This window comes from Anolis sagrei, chromosome 6, assembly GCF_037176765.1.
Source record: "Anolis sagrei isolate rAnoSag1 chromosome 6, rAnoSag1.mat, whole genome shotgun sequence".
NCBI lineage: Eukaryota > Metazoa > Chordata > Lepidosauria > Squamata > Dactyloidae > Anolis > Anolis sagrei.
The window spans coordinates 72,024,043-72,040,332 of NC_090026.1; the positions used below are offsets into that span (position 1 = coordinate 72,024,043).

At 37.8% G+C, this 16,290-nt stretch overlaps 1 protein-coding gene across 1 annotated transcript in view; it reads right to left on the reverse strand.

Annotated features, from left to right (window-relative positions):
- Positions 1-16,290, reverse strand: part of AVL9 (AVL9 cell migration associated) — a 41,297-nt gene that overhangs the window by 8,144 nt on the left and 16,863 nt on the right. Inside the window, exons 6-13 of the mRNA XM_060781639.2 lie at positions 15,445-15,511; positions 14,872-14,912; positions 12,880-12,918; positions 11,204-11,273; positions 9,256-9,785; positions 4,448-4,582; positions 2,589-2,808; positions 1,045-1,162 (exon numbers count right to left, since the gene is read on the reverse strand). Of these exons, the coding sequence (XP_060637622.2) occupies positions 1,045-1,162; positions 2,589-2,808; positions 4,448-4,582; positions 9,256-9,785; positions 11,204-11,273; positions 12,880-12,918; positions 14,872-14,912; positions 15,445-15,511 (1,220 nt within the window). The remainder of the gene's footprint in view (positions 1-1,044; positions 1,163-2,588; positions 2,809-4,447; positions 4,583-9,255; positions 9,786-11,203; positions 11,274-12,879; positions 12,919-14,871; positions 14,913-15,444; positions 15,512-16,290) is intronic.

The window sequence follows — 16,290 nt, forward strand, 5'->3', positions numbered from 1 at the left end:
TCAAGCATATACAATATGGACGTTCTAGAAAGTGATTTCTAGGGACCCTTTCAGTTAATTACTGGGCCTCAACTAAGATCCTAATTTGTCCTTTTGAGGACTCAAATGACAGAAGTCATAAATGTTTCTCTTTTTTTTTTGTGTCAGGAGCGGCTTGAGAAATTGCAAGTTGCTTCTGGTGTGAGAGAATTGGCCGTCTGCAAGGACGTTGCCCAGGGAACGCCCGGATGTCTGATGCTTTATTATCCTTGTGGGAGGCTTCTCTCATGTCCCTGCGTGGGAAGCTGGAGCCGACAGAGGCAGCTCAACCCACTCTCCCTGGATTCGAACCGCAGACCTATCGGTCAGCAATCCTGCCAGCACGAGGCTTTAACCCACTACGCCACTGGGGGCTCCTGTCATAAATGGCTGAGAACCTGTCACATTTGGCTAGCCAAAGAAAGGTGATATTCCCACTGTAACTATGGTTGCCATATTTTATGTGTCCCACATATTGCCATTTGTCCAGGAGTCACATAACTTCTCTATAGAACCTACTAATCTACTTATAATAATACAATAATAATTTGTATTAGTATTTTGTTTTTTTGCCTTTTCTCATAGCTCAGGGTGGAGCATAGCACAGTTAAAGTATATCCTCATAATAAAATATATTCACTAAAATGCATATATTAAAACATATTTCTATAAAATACAGAAATTAAAATACATGGGACAAAAAAACACAACAGAAATAGAATGTGAATTTAAAATTCAAAGTTAAAAATTGACTGGGTATCTCTACCAAAAAGAGAAATAACTTCTGTTGTATCTTAAATTCTGGCCAATATAATTAAGGACACAGAAGCCCATATTTCTTCCCATGCTTATGAAATTGATGATCCTGGCCAAACAGGAATTTCTTCTATCATGATTTTTAGGCTTTCCTGCAATTGTTTATGGGGAAATTCTAACAAAGCAGAGCCCTGGGGACTTCAAGAAAATCTTTATTATTCCTTAGCATTAACTTCTCACTTTTTATACACAAATTCTTCAGTTTCTTACCAAGGGTTGACCTCTGCAAGAGCTGGGTGTTTATTGCTGTTCCATACTCGGTAATTGTGGGTGTTCTTCCAAGCTGCTACAAAAGTTGTTCCAAAATCTGACAATATTTTTTCACTGTCTGATGAACAAAAAGTTAATTGATGAATAAAAAGTTATGGACTCTTGTGTTTCATATGTACAGTGGGTACTTGGATGCTCAAATCTCATTATATATACAATAGCATAATAAAATTGTGCCCCTTTCATGAAATGGCAAAATCAAGATTTGTCTTTTTGGTGTTTTTTAAACATTCACACCTAGCTCCAACAGACAAGAGTTCTTTGTCCCACCCTGGTCATTCCACAGATATATAAACCCAATTTTCCTAGTTCCAACAGACCTCACTACCTCTGAGGATGCTTGCCATAGATGCAGGCGAAACATCAGGAGAGAATGCCTCTAGAACATGGCCATATAGCCCGAAAAAACCTACAACAACCCAGTGATTCTGACCATGAAAGCCTTCAACAATACAAATTTAAAAAAATGTTTGCAAGCTGTAGATGGTTGAATCTCTGGCTGCAAAATCTCTGAATATGGAGGCTCATATTAAGATAAAATATACACTCTACAATCATAGTGTTTATGTAAGTTTTTTATTTTGCAAATCTAAAGCAAACCCAATGGCCACAATAGCCATGAACATCAAAGTCCCTGAAAATGGACATCTCACCATATGTAGTTTTGTAGCAACAACAACAACAATTTTATTGATTAGCCAGTTGGCCTTATCAAAAACAGACAGTGCAAACACAACATACAACATACATCTGGTCCTATTAAAATAGAATACAAATATATAGGAATTTATCAACTTAAAACCCATGTAGCTTTGCCATAGATATATGCATCAACTATCCTCGTCTCCCCTACACTGCACCCCTATCTGATCTACGTACTCTGGTGTACTTTGCAGCAGAGATTCTATACTCAAGAGATCCAACATCACTGGAGATAAAAGGAAGTTTAATTTATAAAATCAATGGGAAGTAACAGCACATTTTAAAATCAAACAGGGCTCAGCCTTTCTTAGTCTCTTTGTAGGCATGCTTTTAGTCATGTGACAGGAGACCTACTTATTTATGACTCATTGATTGCAATTTATCTGCTGTTAAGTATAACTGAGATGGGATCTACTGTGTTCCAAATATCTGAAAGATCTAAGCTTTTTCAAATATTGTGCACACGCAACTGAATGTAATTTAGACAACACACAATTCTTCATACATGTATGACACTATCCATGAATAACATAATGCCTGTAAAAAATAGAATTTTCTGATCACTGATATCTGATTTCTTGGGCAATAGATAAACATAGAGAGGTTGTTAGTTGCAGGGGTACATTTCAACATGGCATTAGAATTTCTTTGCAAATATTAACCAGGCAAGATTCATTCTCTAGTTTCTTTACTGTCCTCTTTTTATCCTTCTTATGTTCAGCATTTGTCAGTTAGTTTGAAAAAACTGCATTATATATTTATGTCATACATTCAAGGCATACCTGGCTGTAGAGTAGCAGCAAGCAGGGCATGGAGATATGAACCAAACTGGGCTCGGATCCACTCATCTCCTCCTTCCCAGCCAGTGCCATCTAGGAACACATCGTCTCTGTTGTCAGTTACATGCTTCACTAAGAAGTCTGCAAACCTCAGGTCAGCTGTTGTAGGATTCAAAATCTTTCTGAGCTCTGGATCATGTACCTGGACAAGAGCTTCCTCAATCTGTTGAAAACAATCCCAAGTGTAAAAACAGCCCCAACAGGGAGAAGGAAAGAAAGAAAACCAAGCTTCTTCTTAGAGGAGCTATTCATTTCCATGATACCATAAACCACAGTTCATGTCTGGAGCAATTCTAGTCCATCAAACTCTACAGCAGGCCTTGAATCTCACTAAGTGACCTTCAATCAGGTCCTCTCTTAGTCTGAATTAACTCACAAGACTGTTGTGGGAATACAGTGAAAATCATTTACTCAGTCTTGAGCAGAATATAGATGTAACAACACTTGAAAATGACTAATACAAGCTGTTTAGGCAGTCCTCAATTAATTACCTGTCCAAACGCATCTCCCCCTATGAACCATCACAGAAATTAAGATCCTCCGGGAAAGCCCTGCTTTTCATCCTGCCATTGTCACAGGCACGATTGGTATGGACGAGACAGGGCCTTCTCGGTGATTGCTCCCCGACTATGGAACTCCCTTCCTGGTGAGATCAGATCGCTCCCCTCTCTCCTGTCCTTTAGAAGGATGGTAAAAACTTGGCTGTGGGACCAAGCTTTCAGGACAGGGCAATAAAGTGGCAGTGGGAAAGATGACAGGGCCAATTGGATTTGATGTGGATGGCTAGAACAGTTTTAAATGGTGTATTTTAATATTTTGACATTTTTTTTAAATGTTTCTGTATTGTATGTGAATCTATGTCCCGGCATTGAATGTTTGTGGCGTATATGCTGTGCTCCGCCCTGAGTCCCCTTTGGGGTGAGAAGGGTGGAATATAAATGTTTTAAATAAAATAAACAATAATAAAAAGGACTTGTGTAGTCATTTTTATTATACTATAGTTGTAATGTATATGAGCAGTTTATCTGAAAATGAATTGATCCTGTGTTCTTGAGCATAATAATAATAACAATAACAATAAATTTATTTTATTTTATTTATTTAGAACATTTATACCCCGTCCTTCTCAACCTCCAAGGAAGGACTCAGGACAGCTTTCAACAAGCAACAGACAACTATTCATAAATAAGTCCTTATAGTTAAAAGTTGAGTATTCCTTACTCAGAAATCCAAAGCACTCCAAAATTTGAATTTGTCCACAAATGTACCTGACACTGACACCTTTGCTTTCTGATGGTTCAATGCACACAAAATCTTCCTGCAGCCTGCTGCACTAGCTTTAGTTTTTCAAGTATAGACTGCCTTATCCTTTCCCAACTATCCAAGAGCTAGAAGTTAAAATTGAATGTTCACTTCTCCAGGAGGTTTCTAGACAGCTTCACACAATACTTTCGCTGTAGAATCCTCACATTTTCAAGCAGTTAATCAAAGAATGAAAGAGAGATAGAGATAGAGAATCCTGCTGCTGGTTAAGAAGCGGAGGAAAAGAGTAAGCAGAGGGAAAAATGGAATGAGAGTACCCAGACAGACAAAGTAAGCAAGAGGGCAGAGAGAGGAAACAGAAGAGGGAAAGAAAAGAGCAGCACTGGGTAATATAACCTTGTGGTGCTAGACATTTCTGCTTGTTGGAAAATAAGAATTTTCTCAGATCAGCTTCTTATAACATTTACTGCGTAGCTTCCCTCATTGCTCAAAATGTGTTCACAGTCCAAATATTTGAGGAACATGTAAAATATTTATACCTCTACAATAGCATCGCTTAGATGCTTCTGTTGACGGAAGAGGATGTTGGTGGCTCCTGCCACAAAGCCTCGAATGCTTACATCAGAGAGGAGATGGTGCTGCTGCAGTGCCATATAGGGCAAACAAAGGTAACCCTGAAACAGAAAGGAAAGGTCACTCGGTAGGCCTGCCTAATCCATTTTGAACCATGAATTTAGAATTTGCATTCTATTGCCACTTTATTTTGATCTTTGCAGCATGTGTTTTTCTGCATGTATTTTACAGCTATGTGTTTATACACACACACACAGTATATATATTGTGTGTGCATTTTATGTTGTGTTTTTACTGTGCTGTACCCTGCTTTGAGCCATGAAGAGAGGCGGGTAACAAATAAAATGTATTATTATTAACAACTAGCTGTCCCCTGCCATGTGTTGCTGTGGCCCAGTCTGGTGATCTGGAAAATAAAGTAATGAGAAAGTGTTGGTTTCTAATATATGTAATTTCTTTATGCTTGTGAGTAAACAGTATTTCTTGTTGTTTCTTTATCAGTGTTGATGTGGAGGTTGTCTGGTTTGCCTACTCTGGAACATGCAACATATAATTGTCCTTCTTTAAGGTTCCCTTTCAAATCTATGATACTATATCTCTCTGTGAATCATATCTATCTATCTCTATGGGTGGATGGCTCTTTGTCAGGAAGACTTTGATTACATTTTCTTGTCCTGGTGAAGGGAGTTGGACTGGATGGCCTTAAGTATTTTCTGTTGGTCATGGGGGTTCTGTGTGGGAAGTTTGCCCCAAATCTGTCGTTGGTGGAGTTCAGAATGCTCTTTGATTGTAGGTGAATTGTAAATCCCAGTAACTACAACTCCCAAATGTCAAGTCTATTTTCCCCAAACTCCATCTGTGTTCATATTTGTGCATATGGAATATTTGTGCCAAGTTTGGTCCAGATCCATCATTGTTTGAGTCCACAGGAAAAGAGCATAATAATCTCTGGATGTAGGTGTACTACAACTCCCAAACTCAAGGTCAATGCTCACCTAACCCTTCTAGTGTTTTCTGTTGGTCATGGGAGTCCTGTGTGCTACGTTTGGTTCAATTCCATCACTGGTGGAGTTTAGAATGCTCTTTGATTGTAGATTAACTATAAATCCCAGCAACTACAACTCCCAAATGACAAACTCAATTTTTTTTAGTGATGGCCACTCCTTGGGTTAGTAGGTGTCTTGAAGCCAAATTTGGTGGCAATTCGTCCAGTGGTTTTTGAGTTATGTTAATCCCACAAACGAACATTACATTTTTATTTATATAGATAATAATATCATAGCTTGTAACTATATAAATGTTCTGCTTCCGTTCTCCCTTTCCCATCGTCCTTGTATGAACTAATTCCCTGCCCTTACTTCATATCTAGCTACAAACCATAGTTACCAGTATATTTGAAATGGACTAAATCTGACAGTAAGAACCAAGTAAAGTAACTAAATCTTAACAATGGGTACAAGGACCGAATGTACAGAGTATTTTTAACTATGAGCTTTTATCTGAACCTCTCTCTCTTTAGAGATTTAAAAATATCCCCTACACAACAGCATTGAGATTTAAGGTTTGGAAAATTCCTCTGCTGATTGTGCCTCTGCTGAGAGGTTAGAGGCACCATGGTGATAGTTGAGATAAAAATGTTTATAAATGTGAGCAACCATAGAAGAATTATAGGAAGTCCCTTGCATGAAACAATGTTACCCTACGAAATCAAGTATATAAACTTTCTCTAAAGAGACATTGCTTTCAAGTTTTCCAGCTAGCATTTAGCAAAACTAAGATTACAGGAAACAAAACCATTTGCTTTCTACTTTACAGTGTTTTTTTGGTTTTATGCCATCTACTATGCCAGTATTTTCCAGGAAAAGTTTACTGTTCAAAGACTTCTTAGTCTTTGAACAAAGTTCTTTTATGTAAATTGTACACTGATTTTAAAGTATACATTTGAAGACATAATTGTTTTAAATTATAAATAAGATCAGTAACTCAAAATAATTTTCAACTGCCTGAAAAGGAGTTTACTTAAAAATAATACTTAATCTTGGAGACTATGTCAATTAATCTGTAAAAAAAGAGAAAGCTTCAAGCATTACATTATATTGGGAACACTGAGTTTTCAATGTTTGGTTTTAAACTATCCAAATTATTAACCACCTTTATGGAAGGAAGGTAAAATAACTGAACAAGTAACCTAATGGCTTTACATTTTCTGTTTTCTGAAAGCCACTATCATAGATTAATTTAAGAGGATTAAGCTATTACTTGGCATTTGCCATAGCTGTCAAGAACAGAGCCTAAATCTTCCAGATAGCTCACAATTTCTCAGATATATCACTCCTGCTGTCATTTGGACATAATGTACATACTCGAGTATAAGTCTACTCTTTGAGCATATTTTTATGCTGAAAAAGACCTGTCTATCTTCGTGACCGTATCTTCCCCTACGAGCCCACACAGTATCTAAGATCTTCTGGGAAGGCTCTTCTCTCAGTCCCACCCATCTCAGGTGCAGCTGTGGGGACAAGAGAAAGGGCATTCTCGGTGGCGGCCCCTTGACACTGGAACTCCCTCCCCAGGGAGATCAGGCTAGCATCCACCCTAACCACGTTTTGTAAGGAACTAAAGACGTGGATGTTCTGCTAGGCATTCGATTGACAATTCCCTTGATATGTTGTCCCCAACCATGGTCTAAATCAAGCTCCTGTATTTGATTACTGTACTTTTTAAGCTAAAACGACTTTGTTACAATTGCTCTATCTCTATGTTGCTATATGCTCTATACACCTAATTGATCAGCCCCCCCCCCCCCCCCCCCCCAAGACTTGAAGTACTTCTGGTTGCTGCTTATGAAGTTTGTTTTTCTATTGTTATAATGTTGTTTTATGTTTTTTTTAATATTTTATTTGCAATGTTTTTAACTGCATGTGTTTGGGCTTGGCCCCATGTAAGCTGCCCCGAGTCCCTTCGGGGAGATGAAAGCAGAGTATAAAAATAAAGTTCTTCTTCTCTTGGCTTATTTTCGAGGGTCCTGGTGGGAAGGTGTGGGGCTGAAAGAAACCCCTTGCAGGGCTTTTACCAGCCGCATGCCTCCTCTCCTTTCGGCACAGCAACCTAGCTGGATCTCTGTGCTGAGAGAGGAGGAGAGAAAGGCGCATAGCCTCTACCCTCGGCACAGCAACCCAGCTGGGTTGCTGTGCCGAGAAGATATGAGAAGCTCTATGCCTCAATTAGTGTAATTTTATTGCAATCTATTTTTATTTTGAAATTTACCAGTAGCTGATGCATTTCCCACCCTAGTCTTATACTCGAGGCAATACGTTTTCCCAGTTTTTTGTGGTAAAATTAGGTGCCTCAGCTTATATTTGGGCCAGCTTATACTCGAATATATACGGTATATGCTGACAATTTAAATTACAGCAGTAAGGACTTAAATTAGTTATTAATTCATAATCTGAGTTACGAAGACAGATCCCAGAATCACTGCTAGGTGATTGAAACACTCTTGGTGTAAGATCTGATAGTATCAGAGACAGCATTTGCTGCTATATCTTAGTGGAGCCCTGAATCATGAATATACCCTTGGACATAGCAAAGGGACGGAGTGAAGTTCTTCATTTGCTTCATTCATCTTTGCTTTCTCTAATATAAAAAAATACCTTCTTAGGTCAAGCTACCCAATGAAAAAAGTTGGACACCACTAGCACTCTTGGCAGAGCTGCCTAACATACAAAGAGCTGAAAACACTGTATTGTGCAAAACATCTTTTTCCCCGCTTCCCATTTTGATATTTATCCTTCCTGACAGGAGTCCCCTTCGGGGTGAGAAGGGCGGGGTAAAAGTAAACCAAATAAATAAATAATAAATGGCTGACCTATTCTCCCTGAAACCTCCATAATGCAAGGCTTTGACTTGCGACACACTTCATTCCCTCTTCACTCATGATAATGATCTAAAGTCATTCCAAGTTTATTATGCTTTAGATTGGAGGAGGCAACTATCCTAATGTATTTCCTCCTTCCATGTCCAGTGGGCCACATCACCATGCTTTCTGGAACTAAAAGGGAAGTAACATTACTTCTGGCTTTTTGACTGATTTGGAAAATGCTGGAGAGTTTAGTAAACTGTGGGGTTGAGTGAGGGAAGGGAAATTACTATCCGTATTTACTCGAGTATAATGTGCCATCAAAGGTAATGTGCATCTCAATTTTGAAAGTGTGCATTACAAAATAAATTGTTGTCAAATGTAATGCAAGAAGGATGTGGCTGCAACAAAGCTAGTGGGAAGCCACACTTCTCTGTCTGGCCTCCCCACCAGCCTTTTTGCAGCCACCACTAGCTTCTGCTCCTCCAATGTCCTGGTGTGGGGAAACAGTGTGCCTCCATCAAACCTTCCCACTGGCCTTTAGGGGCCACCATTGGCTTCTTACCAGCCTTTTCGCAGTCACCACTGCCTCTCCCTCCTCTGTTCTCAACCAGGATCTCTTGCCCAACACCACAGATAGGTTTAGGTGTGTAATTGTAATGTGCCACTGAATCTAATGGGCACCTCAATTTTACCGATGTAACTTAGCCCCCCCCCCCCCAAAGGTGTGCATTATACTTGAGTAGATATGAGTATATTTTGGAGAGGCTTTGCATATTTTGAGTTGCTTGAAGGCGAAAAAATATCTTTAAAAAACTGAGGGGTTTGGGCAGTTTGGAAATTGCAGAAGTGGGCCTGGGGCCACAGGATCCTTAACCCTCTGATACATTGCCTACTACTTATTATGTAACTTACCTTGGTGAAGACAGCTAATGGCATGCCATACTGGTCCTCTTCCAAACCGGATATAAGTCCAGGAACAAGCACTGCATGGCCTGCGTTAGGTTGAGGTTGCACAGTAATTGGAATGCTTTCAGAGATTGCAGATTCCTTTGGGAGGATTTCAGTCTGCCCTGCCACTGCAGGGATTTCATGTTCCTCTTCTTTCAAATTGGGATCCTCTAGAACACTAGGGTCTAAGGTTTCCCAGTCACTTTCAGAGGATTCTGGAGAAGTGCGGGATGGAGGCTTCAAATGCTGCTCAGTGTCCTTGGAGGCCTGGGGTTCATGAAGGTGGTCCTCAGCCTGGAATAAAGGTTCACCCTCTTGGTTTCCAGACAATGTCTGCTGTTCCCCTGTCATCCCAAGATTTGTATTTGAAAGTGCCACAGAAGACATGGAAACGTAATAATCCAGAGGGGGGAAGTCCTGCTGACCAACATCCTCTGTTACACTCTTTCTTGGCCGGTACTGTGAACAGTCAGTAAGACCATGTTCTATCATACCTAGAAATAATAAGAATTTCAGCATAGTTTGTATTTTTTTCTAAATAAATCATGCTTTTAGTATGTGAAATACGATAATGTGTTACGCTGCATTTTCTATTTCTAAAGTGACAAAATGACTGTCAATCTGTACAAGGTGCTAATAATGATTTTTCCCTAGAAAATTCCATTTTTACTGAAGAAAAATGTGTGGCTTCAAAATTTTTGGAAATGTTACATCTTTGTGAAGAAACAATATAAATGGTGTAGCATCCTTTTTTATCCTTAGCAGCCAATCAGATGCTTCTACAAAGTTACAAAAGCAATAGCACTGCTTTTTCCCAAAGTTAGTATTCCAGAAAATACTGCTTCTGCATGGGGAGATTAGGGATTATGGATAACAACAATTGACAGAGGGGTATCATTAATTTCTTTAATACTATTCAAGCTAGTGGACAATGGATTCCATTAAAGCATGAATCTCCTGTTTTGGATACTTGTATGTATTTACTTAAGTCATTAATTCATGCAGATGTTGTCATTAAAGGTAATCAGTGGTCCCAGGTCTGTTATTATCTATATAAATAAAAATGTAATGTTCATTTGTAGGATTATCATAATTCAAAAACCACTGGACGAATTGCCACCAAATTTGGACACAATACACCTATCAGGCCAATGAGTGACCATCACTCATAAAAACACTGAAAAACACAGCAGAAGAGACTTAAAAGTAAAAAAAACCCCAAAATTACATTACAGCGCATGCGCAAAACCACACACACACACACACACACATATATATATATATATACATACACGCAAACACACATATACACAAATATATACACACACAGATACACATATAAAACACATATACACATACTGGGCCGCAGCAATGCATGGTAGAGGACAGTTAGTGATAAATATGTTTAGGTCAATGGTTCCCAACCTTTTTTTTTTTTTTTTTTACCAGGGACCATTTTGATCAGGGACCATTTGAACAGGCACCACTTTGGCTAGAGACCACTCTCCAACATTAGTACCAAAAGGGTTATGAATCGGTTTTAGATTCGGTTTGGTTATTTGGGTTGCTGATTCAAAAAACTGCATTGGATATATTACATCAGCTCTAGTTTCTGATACAGAACATATACCACCCAGTAGTCACCATCTGCTCACCCATAGAAAACCATATTTCATAATCTAGAGCTGATGTGGTAGTAGTAATCCTTCATGGGTAGTCAGCCTCCCCCCTCCCAACATCCCTCTTGCCTCGGCACTATAAGAGGGTTTTGCAAGGCCAGTCGCTCTCGTTGCCACTTGGTTTCAAGACAACTGTGTAGTAATGGTGAGGCCACAGACCATATTTTTGTTCTTGCGGACCACAGGTTGGGAACCACTGGTTCTGGTCAATAAACTTAAATAAAAGCAATTACCAGGAAAGAGGGATAAGACAGTCATGAGGGCTCCCACAAGCCTGTTCACTGGAGAGATATAAAATAGAACCTGAAATGGGAAAAAATAACATCACAAACAATAATATCTTGGCAAAAAGAAGGAAATCCTTAGGAATGCCAATTCATAACATCCAATTTGACAGAGTCCAGAGAAAGCATTAATATAAACATTTGGATTTTATTTGCTATAGAGGACAACATGCATGCAACATGTATAATTCTCAAACTCTGGAAGGAAGATTTACTAGTAGTAAGTTTAAAAGATAAACATCTAGCCACTGCTGATTTCCCTTCACATTCAAGCATTTTGAATAGGTTATTCAAGGATGCTAGGACTTGGGAGATGGTTGGGCTGAGACTTGGGAGATCCAGGTTCTTGTCCCGGATGAGCCATTATACTCACTAGTTGACTATGAGTGAGTCTCTCTTTCTGTCTAAGTTATCTCACAGGATGGTTATGAGCATAAACGGGAAAGTGAAAGAGCCATGTATCTAACTGAGCACAAAGCTCATTGGTGGAATAGCCAGCATTAATAATAAATAAATCTATATCCAAAGCCTAAGAGTAAACAAACTTGTTTGTAATATGGTCTGTAAATATTTATATGCTGCAAATAGTTCTATGTCTCAGCCAACAGGCCTGAGACTGAGTTAAAGACATAAAGTGCTAGTATATTCACTCTTGTCATTTGTCTCATGAGTGTTTTTTATTCCTCTCCTCTTTTGGGACATTTGAAGACTAAAGCTTGTTCTGGTTATTTCCATGCCCTTAGCCCAAAACTCAAAGTAGGACATCCCAGGCATGGGCAAAGTTCGGCCCTCGAGGTGTTTTGGACTTCAACTCCCAGAAATCCCAGCCAGTTTATCGATTGTTGGGAATTGTGGGAGTTGAAGTCCAAAACACCTGAAGGGCCAAAGTTCGCCCAGTACTGGAAGAACTGTCTTTTCCAGGGCTTGATGAAATAGGAAGCAAACTATACTCTCCTTTCAGAATTCTCCCTGTCTTTGGTTCAAGAAACCACTCCAGGAGGCCCCAGCACTTCAGAATTAGACAGACAAATATGAAATTATAATAGTATCTCTTCTGAGCTTTCATATGTTTTGATTTGTCAAGAGTTCAAACATATCACTTCTTACACACATGGCATACAAGCGTGACATAGCTGACCCTTTTCTTCATCCATTTTCATTTAAACTCTATTATTGTGGCAATCTAAACCTAAACGCAGAACAGTACAGAGTGTAATCTGTAATTGCACTGCCTGTTTAGAAGATATGGCTTGACAATGATTAAAGAAACTCAGGTATGTCCTCATACTTATTTGTTTGTTGTTTTCTTTCCTATAGTCATTTGTACAGCTTTATTTTTTTTTCTGTTCCAGTTGGACCTGTTACATATTTTCTAACCAAGAATTTTGTATTGGGTTTCTGCTGACATATCTTTGGCAAATTACCTTTGTCATGGCAGCTGTTGCAAATGAAACATTACAAATAGGCAAACAGAACAGTTGCTACTGCAAATCAGCTCACTGTTTGTGTAGGACTGCGCACTTCATCTATTCACAGAGATCTTTAATATGTTTCAGATAAACCACTCAGTTAACATGCCTGTTTCATTTTCCCCCGGCAGCTTTGAGGAGTTGGGAATTTCTTACCTTTTTCTCTAGAAGAATCAGCTTAAAAAGAATCAAGACCTAAAAACAAAACAAAACATAGACACAGACAACAATGTACATATCTGAAAACATCAACAATAATTCCATATGTTGAATTTTTGTTGAACATTTCCATTTAGTATTGCATAAATGCCTCATAAAAACTCACAGAATTAAAAAAGTTATTTTATTATCTTTTTACCTGGTCTTTCTATTATAAAACTTAAATGGGTAAAAAAAATACAAAAAGCATAAGGCAGTTTATAAAAGCATGCATTTTTCTAGAAGGAGAAGTTCTATAAAGAGAATGCTGGAAGCTGCCACACAATTTCCATACTTGGTCTAGAGGTTTAATACACACTAAAATGGATACATATTTGACATTAAGCATCTCTCTGAGCTGCTTCCACTATCAAATTCAGTTATAACTACATGATCTCTTGTGATAGAGATATATGCAGTATAAGTTGTAATGGAAATTTTAAAATAATGATAAGAAATATGATTGAAAATGTTTTTGATGATTTTTACTGTTAAAATTGATATAATATGGCATATTCTTTTGTCTAAGATACTGTAAAAAGAGAGAAGAATGTATGCTTATACATTTTGTTTGTGATATATATATATATATATATATATATATATATATATATATACCGTACATACTCGAGTATAAGCTGATCCGAATATAAGTCGAGGCGCCTAATTTTACCACAAAAAACTGGAAAAACGTATTGACTCGAATATAAGCTGGGGGTGAGAAATGCAGCAGCTAATGGTATAGTCAAAATAAAAATAGATACCAATAAAATTACATTAATTGAGGTATCCATAGGGTCAATGTTTTGGAATACCTACATAAAACTGTAATTTAAGTTATGACTGTCCAACTCTGATTAAACCATTATTCTAATCTTCTTCAGTGTAAATGTGCTTAGTGCTTACGTATTCTTCCAATAATAGAGTAAAATAAAAAATGTAATAAAAATAATAATGATAGAGTGAAATAATGGAAATGTAACAATAGCAGTAATAATAGAGTAAAATAATAATAAATAAAGTAAAATAATAAATGTAATAATAATAATAATAATAATAATAATAGAGTAAAATAATAACTAACTTTGACTCGAGTATAAGCTGAGGGGGATTTTTTAGCCCCCCAAAAGGGCTGAAAAACTAGGCTAATACTCGAGTGTATACAGTATATATAAATTACATGATCTCGAGATCATGTAGATCTTAAAAAATCCATAAATCAGAACTTCAAATTTAGCTTTAAAATCAATTTACAACCAATCACACAGGCCAGCAAAAAAAAAATCTTGGTGTCTTGGTTTTTTATACGTTTCTGGGATTATTTGGGATCTTATTCAGAAAATTACATTGGATAGACTGCATCAGGGTTAGTTTCTTAGATATGGAACATATGCTATGTACTAGTCTTCATCTGCATGCCCACAGAAAACCATGATATATGGTTATCATGGTTTTCTGTGGGCATGCAGATGAAGACTTGTACATAGCATATGTTCCATATCTCAAAAACTAGAGCTCATCAGGGAGAACTGGTACCATTTTAGAAATCATCAGGTCAAATATACCAAAAACAGGTCTAATATTAAAGGTACCAAAATGTGTGTTGGCTAGTGTAATTAAACATCCATGGCACAAACAGTCAGGGGTGGTTATCATACTATTCCCTTTAACCAGTTTGGTGAACACAATCATTCTGTTTTGGATTGAAAAATCAAACATAATAGTATGAAGTACTAAATGCTCCCCTTATCATGTAGTATAGTTAATAGAGTCATATGTGCAGGAAGTGAAATAAATGTCAGGTGGATTGCACATGAAAAAAATAAGGAAAAAACAGCACATGCTTAAAAAAACATGGTGTAGCTTATACTGTTAAAAGTGTTTATAACATACTTATAGATCACAAACAAAATAAATTAGCTGTAAACATTACACAAATTCACAACATACCTTGTGTCTAAATTGGAGGACAAGATCTCGTGGAGATAGACCTGAAAATATGGAGAGCAAAAAAGATGAACATGATCCCATTTATTATACTTGGGGGGAAATATGGTGGCAGTAGGATTAAAATATTTTATATTTATTGGTTAGTAGTATTTAAGACAAAGTATTTTCACTGGAAAATGCTCAACTATTTTGTTTAAGCATAAATTGATTGTAAACACCAATGACAGCTACCTTTTCTCACAAAGAGAAAAAACACAGTAGGTTGGAAACTTGCATGACCTGCTCTGCTATCGCTATTAATACACCTTTAATAATCCATCCTTTGTTTCTCAATAAACACAATTTTAAGAAAGCAGTCAAGCAAGTGAAATGCCAAAAATCCCACTTAAAAGAAGGAAATCTTTGAGTTTTTGTGGTCAAGCAATTTTCTTTACCCGTGAGTGAAGGGAAAGGTAATTGCAATAATTAGTAAATTATTGAGGCAATTCAACTTGGTGTAAGAGTTTATATGCACGATTATACTTGATTAAAGGAAAATAAAGCAATTTAAGATGTGTAGTCAGTGTAACTTACCAAGATAAACCTGTGATCCTTCTAATGAGCTTCCTCCCAATGAGCTGTTCATATGTTCATAAAGTTCCTTTAAAAAATAATATAAAGCATTAACAACACTCTGTACAGATACCTACCAGAAAGTAAATGAAAAATCTTGTCAGCCTTGTATAGCAAAGATATAAAATACTAAGAGTTTTGACATTATTTTGAAACGAGTTACAAAAGTGCAGGTATCCAATACAAGACCCAGGGGCTGAATGTGGCTCTCCTTTTCATTTTATGTGTCCCTCCAGAGGCTGGACTGCAGTTTTTGTATTCCTCATCATTAGACAGAAGGGTCCCCCAGTGGAGCAATGGTTTAAACCCTTGTGCCAGCAGGACTGAAAACTGACAGGATGAAGGTTCGAATCCAAGGAAAGCGCAGATGAGCTCCCTCTGTCAGCTCCAGCTCCCCATGCAGCGACATCAGAGAAGCCTCCCATAAGGATGGTAAAACATCAAAACATCTAGGTGTCCCCTGGGCAATGTCCTTGCAGACGGCCAATTCTCTCACACCAGAAACAACGTGCAGTTTCTCATGTCATTCCTGACACACACAAAAAATCATTAGACATCATGGCTAGAGCTGATGGGAGTTGTGAATATCAGGAAGACTGTAGTTTGTTCTGCTTAGGATAGTAGGGTTTGAATGTCAGTACAAGGCTTGTGGATATGATGTCTGACTTTAAAGCATCCTTTCACCTTTCCCCAACCGCAAAGCGATAAGTGCTACTGCGTTGCAATTCCCATTATCCCCAGATCGCATGGCAAATAATCAAAAGTGATGGGAGTTTTCATTCAATAACAATTGGGAACCCAAACTGG